Consider the following 15091-nt stretch of genomic DNA (forward strand, 5'->3'; position numbering starts at 1 on the left):
ATCGACACAGAGGCAGGACGTGTGCAAATAGCAGACACCCACAAGGCCTCTGCATGTGCATCTAGTCTATCCCTGTTGAAAGCTGGACCTTGAAGCTGATTTCAACTCCGTACACGGTACCGATAAGGTCCCTGTTCATTCACCCACGGACACGGCGGGACTACCATCACGTGGTATGCCACATGACTCCGCGAGACCGGCACTCCGCGGCTCATCCTCACTGCGTTATGGTAAGTTACATCTGGAGGTACATCTGGAGGTACATCTTCAGTCAGCTTCGCTGCGAGCTCTGCATCTTGACTGGCTGTGCAGGGGGAGGGCATGGTTCCCCGCGAGCTGGCAGGGGAGACAGTAATCAGTGTAAGTGGTCTCTAGCAGAGTATCACGTTTAAGCCTGGAAAAAGTCTCAGAAGACCAGCTCCGTTGTCAAATGAGACTGATAGCACATCGACGACTTCAAAGGTGTCCTGAGCGATCGAACCTCTTCATTGACGCTGATGTATCACCAGCATTGCGGCCGTTCTTACCGTCTTTTCCGGTGTATCACCAACGCCACAACTATTCATCCTCACAGTCCTATGACAGCTACAAATTAAACCAGAATCCCGCCTCATCCCAGCGCTTGGGACCGAAGCTTATAACGCCAAATCACCCAGCGGAAGGCCCTCAACAGCTGCCTCCCTTCGATGCAAACACGCTTGAACGCAAAGGAATAAAACAAGAATGCTCTTCTCAGTCGAATCTCGGGGCCTTCTCCTTCCCCCACTTCCTCTCGCCCTCAGCAGCATGCTCATTGATATACAGCAGTTTCCTCAGCCCGCAGAAGCCTCCCGGCTGCGCAGTCCTGTGGATCTCGTGGAAGCTACCCACCATATCACTCGACGACTTTACAGTCCCTGCCTGCAACTTCGTCAGAGTCTCTGCGTCCCAGACCCAGACTTTATCAACGACTTCCTCCCCAGGCTGTTGAGCCCGTCGTTCGTTGTAGAAGGGCATGCCTGCAATGGTGCTGACGATGGAATGTAAGGGAGTGTAGAGACGCTCGAAGCGACGGGTAAAGGAGAGCCAGGGGAGAACCCAGGAATCGTAGGACACTCGGATGTAGGGGTTCATGAAGATGCCCGTTTCGTTCGCTTCAAGCAGATCCGGGTCCATGTTGGAGAGATCGGCGTGGATGAGGCAGCATTCGGAAGCGTCCCAGTATGTGTCAGTCTCCGCGCGGAAGTGTAGAGAAGGATTATCGTGCGCATCGTGGGAGGCAGGTACTCGTGGCATGTCGGTGTGGAAGTCCTCCTCCTCATCGTCCTCCTCAGAGGGTATCGATGTGGATGCAACTTCGTCCCCGCCATCCTGATGAGCGTGCTTCTGAAACCACTTCGCTTCAAATGCAACCATGCCTCCCCAACATGCCTTGACCCTAACCGCATCCTTCTGCTCCAACACATCTCTTCTACTCTCGGCCGCGCCAGAAGCAGCGAACCACGGGTAGATGGGCACACCCATCCCGTACCCTTCCGTGTCTCGGCTCGCAAACGTATCGTAGAACTTGACCGGATCGATAAAGTCCAAGGCGCAAGCAGCTCTATACTGCGTCCTCCCCGTCTCTTCGTTGGCATTCGTCGAGAACAGTAGGTTTGCGGCATCGATTGGATCGAACATTACATCATTAAGGTAAAGCAGCTTATCGAACTTGGTGCTGTACGCCGGAGAATGCGGGTCCTGTAAAGGTTGCAAGGCGCGATTGCGAACAGTGGCCAGGAACTCGATCCGCTTCAGGCGTACGTCGCCGTGTGGAGTCGGTACATGCGGCAGTTTGGCCTTATCCAGCTTCTCGGCAAGCAGCTGATGCTGGCATGTAACATTTTTCGCGAACTCGTCGAGAGCGGCCTGCGCCTCTTGCGATGGATCGTCCTCATAGATGCTCAAGAACACATTGTCCTTGCCCAAGATGTCCACCAAGCCAAGGACCGATCTCGCCCAATCTCCAGATAACAGCTCCCCGTGCTTGTCCAATAAGCTAGCCGCAATGAAGACCTTCTCGTTGTTCACATTGGCGGTCAACCCTAGCTCTTGCACCCGATCTCTCAATTCCAGGTACCGCTGTGGTGGGTACGAATATGACGGGAAGAAGACGCCGCAGCCGAGGATTAACGCGGGGATAAGTAAGGCGACGAGGTATGCCGCCTGTATTGCACGGCAGAGTAACGATCGCCGTCGACGAGTATGATTAGTGAGGAAGGAGGAGCCAGAGCCGCCGCGACCATGACCTGGTCGTCTGGAAAAGAAGTGCCAGTGCCGTGTATTTGAGACGGCAGGGAGCAGTGTTGGTTCGTCGAGGTCGTCGAGTTCGTAGGCGAGCAAGTCGTCCTCGTGGTCGGAGCTACTTGAAGTGTTGGACTGGATTCGGGCAAGAAGCCCTTCCTCTTCCTTGGCGTTCATATTATAACAAGGCTATGAACGCAGCCTGGATGAATGTGAAGCGGGCTTCATGTATGGTGTATAGGTGCGGTGCTAGCAGTGCTGTGCCGCGCGAAGCATGAAGGTGCAATGCAGCGATAGAGAGCGACGAAGAAGGCGTCCTAGGACGGCTGAAAAGAAGTGTAATGATGGTTACCTAGCCATGCATGTGCGCAGCAAGTGTGCACAGCAGAGGTTACGCGTGTGCATCTGCTGGGTTCCCGTCAGCAAAGGAAAAAGGGTAAAAGGGTCATGCTTAGGGACGGAGGTGGGAGGCTGTGTATCGTTGCTCGTGCTTGTCACGCAAGAGCTAAAAGCTCAAGCAATTTAATTCTCCCGCCTGCGCTAGCTGCTTCGTGAGGACGCCACGCTGTTTTACGATGGCATACTCCGCGCCGCTGTGAGCTTCAACAGCTCAAGGTTGATTGTGACTTGACCTCGTGCGAGCAGTCCACAGCCACGCGACTGAGTCTCCACACCCTCGAGAATGTCGATCATCATCCCTGTGATAATGCCATCCACTGCACAGGCGCTTCTCCACACAACTCCAGCTCCCCGCTGACAACTTTTCTTCACCCCCCCCAAACGCCTTATCCCCCCCTAGTCTGCGGGCGTTTCGGCCCACTTTTACAGCAAGGCCTTAGAATACTCACAATTGCACCTCGAAACCCCTAACCCTATGTTTCTTAGGCAAGGAGCGACGTGCGAGCGTAGAGGCTTTGGCCTCGATACGCGCGAGGCCTCGGGCGGGCAGCTAGGCCTACGTTGTTATTCATATATATTGGATACTAAGGAGAAGAGGTCTGTACCCTGGTCCCTGGTGCTTGTGCGCGCAGGTCAACGTGAAGAACAGCCGCCAAGAGAACAATGACGATGCAAGCGATGTTGCTGCGGATGACTTCTACACTTCGTTCACTCCCTAGCGCATCCTGCAACAACAATTCACCAGGCAACCGCTTTCGAGAAGAACATCCGATCTAGGCCGGTAATGCAAGAATCTCTCAATACGAACATGGCGTCCCTCTAGCAGACCTCCGTCGCATGAACGCGTATGCTTCGCGTTTGAGGGAGGATTCGCTTTTCGCACCAATCGCTACTGGTAGCACCACTGTTGCACTTTCATAGGAGGTACACCGGTCAAAGCCCGTGAAACCTGTCAACCAGGCTGGGAATCTGAATCGAGCGCGAAACACAGCAATGCCGTGAAACTGCCGCGTGTCGCCATCAGCCACAGCGATGCCGGCAGTGATGCCCGAATGCCATGACTTTTGTGGTCAGCAAGATGGCTTGTGTGACGGAGGGTATTGCTCAGCCTCGCTGAGAATACATCTGTGCAGTGTTATCGCCGCAGCTGACAGACATCCTTTGAAATGCACCTACGTCGTCGTTGTCGCATGCCAGCATTCTTGCAAGTCGTGTCCTCGATCTTTCGCTGGCCTCCGTTGTGTCGACATCATGGCTTGAAACGTAGGCTGATATCGTAACTTGGGGCAACATGTGCAACGCGACATCCTCGCTGTTGACCTTCCAGTCGACTGCGTTATGCTGGTGTACCTTGGTTCCTACGAGCTTCCAGACTCTCACTTGACATTCCCAATACTCCCATGCGTAGTGCCATAATCCACAGAAAGCCTCCCAGGCACAGTCCTCTCATACCTGATCGGCAACTCCGCAATACTCAATGGCCCCTTCCGCACATCAGCAGCCTGCGGCGGCGTCAACTCCCCTCTGATATTCGTCGAGACCTTCGCCGCAACTTCCGCCGATGTGTGCCCTTGCGCAAGCAAGTAGACTAGTTTCGTATACGCAGCTTCAGTAGTCATGTCATAGCCTAAGTTGATTCCCGCCTCGACCAGTTTCCTCGCTGGCTCGTAGGCGTCACTGACACTGCCGTGGAGGCATTGGGTTACGTTTACGATCACGACGCCGCGCTGGACAGCAGACTTGAGCGCCGGGATCACGTCGAAGGGAATGTTACCAGCCCCGAAAGTCTCTAGGACTGCGCCGCGGATGTGGGAGGGGGAGAGCATACACTCCACCACATCCGCGGTGATGCCGGGCCAGACCTTGAGGACTAGGACTTTACTGCTGTCAATCTCGTTGAAGGTCTTGGTTGTCTTCTTGAGATGCTCCTCGTCCGGGTGAAGGAGGTTGTCGTAGTGGACTGTGATGCCTGTCTCGGAGACTGTGGCTAGGGGACCTGCGTTGGGGCTTTCAAAGCCAGAGTAGCTGGACGCGCTGATTTTGGTGATTCGTGTGCCGCGGAGGAGTTTGTGGCCGAAGTAGACGCAGACCTCTGGAATGCGGAGATGCGAGGCTAGGACGATGGATCCGAGGAGGTTGTCGGAGCCGTCGCTGTCTGCGAAGAACATGCTGCGTTGGGCGCCAGTCAGGACCACGGTCTTCTCCAGGTTTGGCATCAGCATGAAGGACAGCGCAGCGGATGTGTAGCTGAGGGTGTCGGTTCCGTGGCAGATAACGAATGCATCGTAATTATCCTCGTTCGAGCGGATAGTCCTTGTGAGCTGGTTCCACGTTGGTGAATGTGCGGTGGAGCTGTCGAGCAGTGGGTTGAACTCCAGTACGGTGCATCGTACATTCGCGCCATTTCGGTCACGCGGCAACCGCAGACTTGGCGCATCACGTTCGATGCCGTGCTCATCTATGATTTTCTGCACAGGGACCGGTGTGCCATCGTTGAACATGGGCCGTGGGCTGAGCACTTCGTCGAGAAACAATTTACTGGTGACCAGGCCATCTTCCGAGTCTTGCATGCAAATTGTACCACCAGCGACGATTAGCAGGATCGATGGCTCGTAAGGTGGTGTCTTGTCGCCATCTGCCATTCCTTTGTTATTCTGATACCGTTCGCGGTTCGTGGACACGAAGTGCAGTAGCCTGTAGATGCCGGAAGACATGTTGGGCGATAATTTCCTCGTGGGTAGCAATCTGTCGGGTGGTTATATCTCTCAAGCCAAAACAGCGAACGAATGATACGATATACAAAGGAGAACAAGAAGGTTACCATTCGGGTCAATGTTTCTTATTTTGCCAATGAAAGAAAAATCTTTGCCTCGCCGATCCGGGGCTCGACATGGAGCTCCCACCCATGAAGCTATCGTGTTTGACGCCATGAGAGTGACTACGGCGGCATCATGAGACCAAGGACCAGTCGCTGGAGTGCTCGCAGTTATGTAGGGGTAATGAGAAATCATGTCGTGGTCGGGAAGGTCGGGAGAGAAAAGAGGTCAGCCGACGCGAGAAAGTTGAGATCACGTGCCGTAGCAATGCACCCCAGGATCGTAGCAACGGAGCAAGCATGTGTTCTTGACACGAGATGAACTGTTCTTTTTAACAATCCTTTCCGGGTGTAGAGTGCCTACCTCTGTTCGCGGCCAACGAGCCTGGAAGGTAGGTCCAAGAGACAGTACCTTCCGCGAGACTGACACCAAGGGCTGTTGACAAACTTCGTTGTTGGGGAACACTTCGTCTTGCACACACGGCGAAAACTGTTGCTGGACCATGCGAACAAATCAAAGCCATGCATGTACATGAGAAGTTTGGGAAGTCTAGAAGTCCGTTCCTACATCACTACCTCAACCACCCCTTCCTCTACCCGCCTTCCCCTTCCTCCCAACTTTCTGTCCAAATAGCGGCCTACACTCTTTACAGTACCACTTCTCCTCCTCGCTTGGCGCCTCTCTAAGCTCCGTACAGCCAAGATGAAACCACTCCCTGGGACAATCATCATTGTCACAAGCTACCATTTCACCATAACTGCCTCGGTTGCAGTAGCAATACTTGGGCTCATTTGGATCGTCGGGGTCATGCTCAGAGTCCTCCTCTTCTTCTTCGACTTCGACATTTGCTGCAACAGTCTCGGCCTCGACTAGCTCACGTCGTGCGGCTTCGGCTTCGGCTTCGCGTTTGGCGGCTAGTGAAGCTGCGGTGGAGCGGCCATTGCCTCGTACGGAAGTAGGTGGTGACGGGGGAGGCGTCGAGTCTCGTGAGTTGGGCGCGGGCGAAGTATTAAGGGTATTGCGGCGTGAGAGAGGGCGACGTGTGCTGGCGCAACGTCCTTCTTCAGCAGCAGCCTCGTCCTTCCCCTGCTCATCAGGCTGATTTTCTTCGGCTTCTTGATCGCTGTCGCTGTCATTCTCATCACCGCTTTTGTGTCGATCCAAATCGGGGCTTCGATTGAACGGAGCAAGTTGTTTGACAAGGTGGCTATTGGACTGCTGTCGCTTGTGTCGGCTGCCACCTGGCATTCGCGTTTGTGGCTCGTCTGAATCCGAATCTTGGCTTTCTCCACTGGCAGGCTTGCTTCTTCGTGTACTCCGACTGCGCACCATACCACTTCCATCTGGAAACGAGTCTGTCCGCGGTGTCCCGACTTTCGACTGTCTGCCACTAGCCTTGCGACTGATGTCCCTGTCGGATCCTGACCGCGATGCCGGCTGTCGCTTCTCGCCTCGATTTTCACCAGTCTCCTCTCGTCTCAATTGCTCGCTAGCAGCGTTGAGCTGTGACTTCGTGGTCTGTTCGATACTACGATCTTCCTGCTCTTCAGCAGCCTCCTGCGCTTTCCGCCTTCCATTGGCTTTCTCGCCGGCGCCATTCGCCTTGCCGGCCGACGACGGCGGTCTACTTGTAATCGCCTCCTCTTCCTGCACCACGTTCTGCAACCTCAGGTTCGTAGTCGAGCTGTTCTGTCGCAGTCGCGCGGTCTGTGTCTTTGCGCCAGGTGGAACTTCCATGGTAGCTGGGTTGAACGACGAGGCGAGCGGGCTGCTCGCGAGCATCGGGCTGTTGTGAGTAGAGCCGCCAATCTTCTTGCCTTTGGCCAGGCCTGGTTTCGCCTTCGGTGCTTTCTTGGCTGCTGGAGGATCGATTACTGGCGTACTCCTTGGGGTGTCTTTCACCTTTCCACCTCTTCCTGTGGTCGAAATTGTGCGTTCCATGGGCGGTGGCGCCATCTGCTTGTCTGCTGCATTCTTGCGCCTCTTGGGACCAGGCTCTCCATTCGTCGAAATGCCAAGTCCGGTCGCTGCACTCGCTGCGGCTTTGCCTTTGCCAACCTTGGGCGCCTTTCTGGGTTTGTCGTCAAAGTCAGAGTCTCCTGCATGCTCTGTGGCGCGCTTGCCTTTGTTACTCTTCTCGCCTCTTGCTTCTCTCCCAGCATCTCGCCTGGCTTGCGCAACCTCGTTGTCGTGTATGGCTGCAGCCACATTTGCCAATGCATTCGTCGCAGCAATGCCATCTCTTCTGCTTTGGGTGTTGGTTGTTGCCTTGATCTTCTGTCGATTATCGCTGTATGCCCAGTGTGTCATACTGCCTAACCTCGCATCTTCGCCGATTTCTTCCTCCAAATGCGGCCAGACCGAGTCCAGGCGCTTGTGCTGAAGAGCCAGAACGCGATTCGCTTCTGACAGCACGACGTTCTTCTCGTCCATGTTACCCAGCAGGCTGTGGGTCAGCGCGCGCAGACCGTGATATTGGTGTCGTCTGATCCTGTCTGCCTCGGTCTCGATCGCGTCCTCGCCGACCGTCGATCCTGCTAGGGATGGTTGTGCGCTATGCTGTCCGGCCATGCCGTTGATCATGCTGACATTAGCACTACCGCTGGTGCTGTTGTTCGCGGTGAGCGCTAGCAGACCCTGTTCCATTGCGGCACCATTGGCGGCGCTGGCTGTCTGCTTGCGCAAAGGCACAGGCTGTTGCATCAAAGCGTCGATGAACGCGCCCAACTCTTCCTGGGGCCCGATAATCTTCGACTCGACCTCTTTCAGGAGTGTGAAGTGCTTGATGACCTCTTTCGGCGTTGCGGTAATGGCATCGGTGAAGAATTGCAGCGCAGGGAAGAAGCCAGCCGCATCTGTGTTGGAGCCGTCGGCGGCGTCGTTGTCGCGATCTGCGGCACTGATGCCATTGCCGAGCGTTCGCGCATAGTAGTTCTGCGGCCGGGTGGTGTTAGCACGTACAGCTCGGCCAGAAGCGGTGCGTCGAGGTTGAGCAGCACTGTTGGCGACGGCGGCTGCGACGAGCGGGTTGACGTGCGATTCGCCAGTGACCATTGTCTGCGTCGACGACTTCCGCATGTTGGATGGAGGCGGCATGGCTGCGGTCGTTGGGGGTGAAGTATGTTGCTATCGCACTCAAGGAGAACTGCGACGCGCTGCTGAGCTGTACTCGACGCCGAATAGTCCTATGCAAGTCGTTCTAGAGCTGCTGTAGCAATAGCATCTTGACGGTCGTGGCTGATATGATGTCGGAATGCATTCACGTGGCTTTGACAGCTCGTGCAACAGATCTGGTATGGTATATCAGTGTGCTGAAGAGAGCGTCTATCGGCCAGCACCTCTCTGTGCCCGCGTAAAGAGAAGCACCCGAACTGACAAGGATCTTTCGGCATCAATTCCGCCGTGGTGACAGACGTCATTTGCCAGGGTTCTGGTCTCCAACTTCACCTCCCTGTACATTTAGATGTGCCGTGTACATCGACCTTGAGTTATATTCCTCTATGAGAATTGCTATCGAGATGGCGGCAATACGCGTGCTACCTCGAGACTACGACGCGATCCACGTCAATGGACGCGACATGTGGGCAGTGCCCTGGCGACGGTATAGATGCAAATAGCGCGCGGCCACCTGGATCGCATACAACAGCAGTTTCTACCGCCATGGCCCTGGTGGCGCGCAGATCTAGAGAGGGTCTGGTATCGAGAGGTTCACGCGGTGATCATAGCACATTCGGCCCTGCGAGCTTGCGTTTGCACGTGCTGAGGTCCGTACGGCCGCACAACGTTTGCTTCCTTACATGGATAGCTGCACCTGGGCCTTGAGCATGTTCAGAGCCGGGTTCGTGCTACTCTCCGCATATTTGAACGGCACAGGTCGACATGTGCAGCCACACAAAGAAGTGATGGCAAAGTGACAGCTCTTCTCACATGAGAAGCTCCTCAACGGCTGGCTGCAGTCACTCACACAGTTGCTTCTCTTTATGAAGACCAACGCGTCCTCCTTTCTACTTCTTCCACTTACGCCGCCGCGCAAACATCAACATCATTCTCTGACACCACCACAACAACATCACTGCACAGTCAGACCACCAACAACAACCACTACTCAGCAGAGATGGACAACGAGCAGACCCCGCCACCACCTGTCAACGGTGCAGACCACAACGGCGACGAGACCAACGGCGGCCCAACAAACGACATGCCCGCACCACCAAAGATCCTCAACGTCGCCTTCAAACACCAGAACGGCCAGGAACTCCACTTCAAGATGAAGACAACCACCAAGCTCGGCAAGGCGATGGTATGCTTGCCCCACTACCACACACCCTTTACCCGATACTGACCATCGCTGGCAACAGGACGGCTTCGCAAGTCGCATGCAGCGTGAGGCAGGAAGCATGCGCTTTCTCCTCGATGGCGAGCGTATCAACAAAGACCAGACCTTTGAGGATGTAAGTGAGAAGGTGTTTGCATGTGACGAGCTTTACTGACAATCTGTGCAGCTCGGCGTCGATGAGGATTGCCAGGTGGAGGCCTTCGAGGAGCAGATTGGTGGCGGCTCTTGAGTGGGAGCGGATGCGGAGGGAAGACACGAGAGCCCTTACGCTCACACATTGCTTCTTGTGCTGTGGCATCATTGCATTGACCAGAGCGCTTCAGCAAGCTGGGACTACAGGCCACGAGCAGCAGGATGGCTCTCAAGCATGGCTATGTTCTAGGGATCCACGATGCTCGTGGCAGCCAATTGTGCTCTTGGGGTACTTATCCTGCATAGTTCAGCTAAGTAGTGGCTCTACATCACTACAGCAGCACTTCCATGTCCTCATTACTGATTCTCACTGCCGCCTCGATCATGAACAGAATGCAGAAGGATGGGTCTCGATGCACGCATTCTGGCATCTCCCCACCGCCGTCCCCCCCCCGCAGCACCGCTTTCCCCACCGACAGGGATCATTGTCTAGCTCCGGATAGACCCGACTGGCACCACGGAGCCCGTCGCGACTTCACGAACAAAGCATCTTTCTTACATGTACATGTACCTTTCGCCTCAACACGACACTCTCCCTGCATCATAGCTTCTGAAACACTGCTTGGGCTGGAGCCGTCGAATGACTGCCCAATGCTGCCACGCGACTGTAGTCAATACTAGGACGAAGAAGATGACGAGCCAGTCCTGGCAAAACCCAACTTCTGTCCCAAATGTCGACCTATATCGCCTGCAGGATTCAGTATACGCAGTCCTGACCATGCTCGGCCTCTACCGCCGCCAGGAGCGAACCATACCCAAGTCACTCGACTGCCACAGGAAGCGGGACGACCAATGCTAAGCTCGACGTAGACTACGCTCCTCCTCCCAACGTGCGCTCATTTGGCCTTGATCTGAGCCATCCGGCTCATACTCCTGGTTGAGCGGATAGTGTATGTGTGGTTGCTGTCTACAGCGTCATATCGTCCAGTGTATGGGCGACTCTCGTCGATTATAGTATATTACAACATCATCTTACTACTGCGTACACGATGCCTTCACGGCCATTTCGGGTTGACAGAAAGATAGGCCGCGGTCCCCGTTGACAGCCAAAGGTCTGCTCCAACGCGCTGGCTGTTTGTACGCCCATCTTGCTGATCGCAACGGGGTGACTCGTTGAGGGGTGTACATCGACTGAATAGCAGCCTTCTCGTGGTGAGCAGGGTCGACGGGCTTTCATTCCATCAACGTCAACGGATTTGCATGTGAGCTAGACGGACCTGCTGACCTGGTGCAGGATGTGACTGGGCTTCACAAGAATCTCGCCGCGCAATTTCTTCGTCAACACCACTTACAAACATCCTTTTCCCTCAAGCGACGATCTAACTTTCCCCGACCTTCACGCAGACCAGCACCCACCTTTGGCCTTAAGCTCCGTCATATCGCGGACCAACATTGCTCGCTGCGGAAAACAACGTTCCAAAAAGTACGGCTCACCTCCAACATCCAGATGGCTCGCTGTCAACAATTCCATGTTACACAGGTCGGCCTGACCTACCATCGTCGTACCAGGACTGATTGGAGTTGATGTGAGGCGGATAGAATGCTGATCCTGCGCAGGATCCGAGGGCACGTACAAAAGCGTCTCGACTCGACATTCTCACTCATGAGATCGATACAACATCACACCGCCAACCACCGCCGCTACCTATCTGGCTTCCACGGTTCGATCATAGCACCACCAACACCAATTGCTGCGGCACTCTGGCTTTGGGAGGCATTGCAGAGCTCATCAGCATTCAGCCGGACCGCCGTCGAAGGTCACCGCATAGCTCAGTCACTCCTCCGGCTCCCACCGCGACTCACATGCAGCAGCTTCGAGTGACCCCACACCTTGCCACTGCTTAAGCCGACAAACTTCGAACAGCAAGTACTTCTCCGACACCGACTTCATCATTAGCAAAGACCACCACAACATGGCCGCCGCAGTCAGCCTTGCGCCGCTCGCAGTTCATACCATTGACGCATAGAGTCAAGACTAACAGCTTTGTGTTGTAGTACCTGTGCGCGTGAGAGAGACATCCTCATTCAGGTCGCGTTCTCAATCACACTGCAGCGCACTTCGGCACCGGAACTGAAGACCAGTGCACCATCTTGGTGGAGACCCGCCGCATCACATATTTCTCCAACACACTCGACGGTCCTCAGGCTTCGTGAGAAGATGTACGCCACGTCAAAGAGAAAGTCCACCGTGGACCGGCAAGATGAAAGATTGACCTGGAACTGGGATGCTTTGGAAGACAAGAAGATGCAGAACACACCTACACCCACACCACGGTCGATGACTTCGTTCTTTGACCCAGACCGCACCAGCCAAACTCCCCGAACGCTGAACGGAAATGGTCTCAAACGCTCAGGTGGTGGTTTCTCTATGCCTCCGAATCAGAACCACGCGAAGCGCATCAAAGTGGAGTGTACTTCACCAGAACCATATCATTTTCAGGGCAGGAGTCTCTCAGATGCGAAACCATTTGTCGAGCCTGCAAAGACACCTGCAGCGCCGAAGAAAAAGCCAGCAGGGCCATTCATTATTGATGACTCTGACGAGGAGTCCGATACCGAAAGCGGCCCTGCGCCTACTTCTGCCCCTGTCGCTCTTCCCGCCATTGTCAATACGTCGCGGCCTGCAACACCTCCTCGACCATCCGCACCACGCAACACCATGCCAGCATCGAAGTTGGAACAGCGTGCTGAGAGCAAGAGACTGCGAGAGGAAGCGCTGGCGAGGAGATTTGGCAGTCCAGCTGTCTGCGATCAGCGCCAGAACACCGTCAAGATCGAACGAATCGAACAGCCCGTGACTACAATGCTTGAATATGAGCCGATCGATCTTACGGTGGACGACTCGCCTAGTCCTATCAAGCCGACCAGACAGAGCACACGCCCGCCTCAGGAGACGACAAAGCCAGCTACGTTCCCTGCAAAGAGCCAACCAGTTTTACAACATGAGAGCCGCTCACAACGGCATAATCAGGAGACGCAGGGCGGCAAGGCGAATACTGGAGGCACTGGCCAAATCAATGCTGCGCAACTGCCATCCACAAAGTCCGACGTGACAAAGACAGCCTTGCAGCCGGCAAAAGCTTCACCCACTTTGAAGCCCCAAGACGTAGCACCAGTGCCCGCTGGACCCAAGAAAGATCCTACCTTTGACGATTTGCGAGAAAGGTTGCGCGAGGCCGAGGTGAAGAGAAAGGAAGAACTTAAGAAACAAGAGGCCACACGTGCGGTAGCTATCGCCAGAGATGAGGTTGAAGATCGTCGAAGAGCTGAAGAGGAGCAGCTTAGAAAGAAAAGACTCGTTGAAGATGCTCGTAAAAAAGCCGCGGCAAGGCAAGAAGCCGCTGATCAAGCCCGTCGGGAAGCTGAGAAGCGACGTGTGCTTGAGCAAGACGTTGAGCAGCGGGCTGCGCAGCTTGAGAAAGAGCGCAAGAAGCAGCTAGAAGAGCAGAACAGAATCTTCACGGAGAAGCGAAAAGCGGAAAGAGATGCCCAGGAACGGCTCCGCCAGCAGCAGCTTCAGAAGCAGAAGGAGGTGGAACAAGCCCAGCAGCAGAAATTGCGCGAAGCACGGATTCGTCGACAAAAAGAACGCAATGCACAGATAGCTCAAGCCTCCCTCGAACCGACAGACACCCCCAGCCCTGGTCTTGAAGAGCAACGGACGACGCTGCCAGCGCCAGTGTCGTTGTCGCAGATCGCGAAGGACGCTGCGCGAGGCACTGGTAGTGTTATCAGCGCAAGCAATGCTATTGCAACATCTCCCTCCATGCAACCAAGGTCACTGCACAGTCTGCATCCTGGAGAGCTTAGCAGGCTGCAGGCCAACGCGAACGCAAGCAACGACCCTCCTGGACCTGTCGGTGAGATCGGCCAAGTCGACCTCAAGGTGGATAAAATGAGAAACGACAATTTGGACTGGGCTGCCATTGCGCATTACCACAACAGTGCTACCAGCCAGGGGAGATCTGAAAGCTCTTTGCGGAGACGATATCGCCAAGTTGCGAATGCTCTAAAAGAACACAGGATACCGTTTGAGCTGATCAAGAAAGCGAGGGACGGAGATGAAGCTGCTCGCGCGGACATCAATCGGCGTGTCACAGGAGGCACGATGCCGCGAGCAGAACCTCAAGCACCTGTGCTGCGTCTGAGCCATCATCAGCAGGCCCATCAGATGCCACCAGGTGACAGAGCGCTCCCGAGCGACAGCTTCATTCCATACCGCAACGTGTCGGTCAACCCTGCTGTTAGGCGCGACAGTCCCACGGAAGGACGTCAAACCACCGGAGGCAAGACGATCGATCAGAACTTCTTCTTCCACATGCTGGAGCAGAACCACAAAGCGTTTATCGAAATGGACGAAGATCCCGAATCGGAAGATGATGAGCCAGAAGACCGATTCTACTACGTCTACTCACTCAAGCGCAGGGACCTGCCTGCCGGCTCGGATCCCGACGACGTGGAAGAATGGCCAGCGATCCGTTGCGACGAAGCCTTTGACAACCTCGAAGATGCCAATTCTGCTGCATCCAAAGAGATTCTACGAATCTCGAATCACGAAGGAGCCCCGTTTCCAAATGTCACTGCAAGCATGGACCTGGCGCAGGTGGTGAATCCCGACACCGGCATGCTCTCACTTGAACTACACGCTGGCGACGGCGGCATTGTCCAGATCGACGTCGAGAGAGAACGCCACACACGGCACGGCAAACAGAAGCTACCACCCGCTACGCTGTCCAGGACTATCTACCACGTCAAGCAACGTATCACAATCCGCGAGATAGTAGACGAGGCGCTTGGCACCGAAAGAGAGACAGTGAGGGAGAGTCTCGTAGGTGCCAGTCACACGGATCGTGACCAGGCAAACGATATTGCGATCAACCATTACGTTCACGCAAACTACCGCTTCGAGGGCGGTACTCCGAACCTAAGCAAGCGCACTGAGGTGTGCAAGCCGCAGATTGAGGCGTGGAAGGACTCCCTTCTCGTGGAGCAGCTGTTCCATGCCGGGCCTGGGGATGCGCAAGTAGAGGTCTGGGTCGAGAAAGGCAAGGTGGCTGGGCCTAGAAATGTATGATATAGACAGACA

General features: G+C 55.0%; 5 protein-coding genes across 5 annotated transcripts; 2 read left to right on the plus strand and 3 right to left on the minus strand.

Annotated features, from left to right (window-relative positions):
* Positions 1-732: 732 nt before the first annotated feature.
* Positions 733-2439, minus strand: CLAFUR5_06512 (uncharacterized protein; the record flags this gene model as incomplete). The annotated part of the gene is made up of 1 exon (XM_047905660.1): positions 733-2439. One exon carries the CDS (start codon positions 2437-2439, stop codon positions 733-735), a length of 1707 nt encoding a protein of 568 aa, XP_047762025.1.
* A 1598-nt stretch (positions 2440-4037) lies between these two features.
* CLAFUR5_06513 (lysophospholipase) lies at positions 4038-5375 on the minus strand (the record flags this gene model as incomplete). Its single annotated transcript, XM_047905661.1, has 1 exon — positions 4038-5375. One exon carries the CDS (start codon positions 5373-5375, stop codon positions 4038-4040), a length of 1338 nt encoding a protein of 445 aa, XP_047762026.1.
* Positions 5376-6053: 678 nt separating this feature from the next.
* Positions 6054-8573, minus strand: CLAFUR5_06514 (Inhibitor of growth protein 3; the record flags this gene model as incomplete). The annotated part of the gene is made up of 1 exon (XM_047905662.1): positions 6054-8573. The coding sequence occupies one exon, from the start codon at positions 8571-8573 to the stop codon at positions 6054-6056; it is 2520 nt and encodes an 839-aa protein (XP_047762033.1).
* A 1018-nt stretch (positions 8574-9591) lies between these two features.
* CLAFUR5_06515 (Ubiquitin-like protein pmt3/smt3) lies at positions 9592-10042 on the plus strand (the record flags this gene model as incomplete). Its single annotated transcript, XM_047905663.1, has 3 exons — positions 9592-9777; positions 9836-9928; positions 9980-10042. The coding sequence occupies 3 exons, from the start codon at positions 9592-9594 to the stop codon at positions 10040-10042; spliced, it is 342 nt and encodes a 113-aa protein (XP_047762034.1).
* Positions 10043-12163: 2121 nt separating this feature from the next.
* On the plus strand, positions 12164-15079 carry CLAFUR5_06516 (uncharacterized protein; the record flags this gene model as incomplete). Its single annotated transcript, XM_047905664.1, has 1 exon — positions 12164-15079. The coding sequence occupies one exon, from the start codon at positions 12164-12166 to the stop codon at positions 15077-15079; it is 2916 nt and encodes a 971-aa protein (XP_047762030.1).
* Positions 15080-15091: the final 12 nt, after the last annotated feature.

The sequence above is a fragment of the Fulvia fulva genome, chromosome 5, assembly GCF_020509005.1.
Source record: "Fulvia fulva chromosome 5, complete sequence".
Lineage (NCBI taxonomy): Eukaryota > Fungi > Ascomycota > Dothideomycetes > Mycosphaerellales > Mycosphaerellaceae > Fulvia > Fulvia fulva.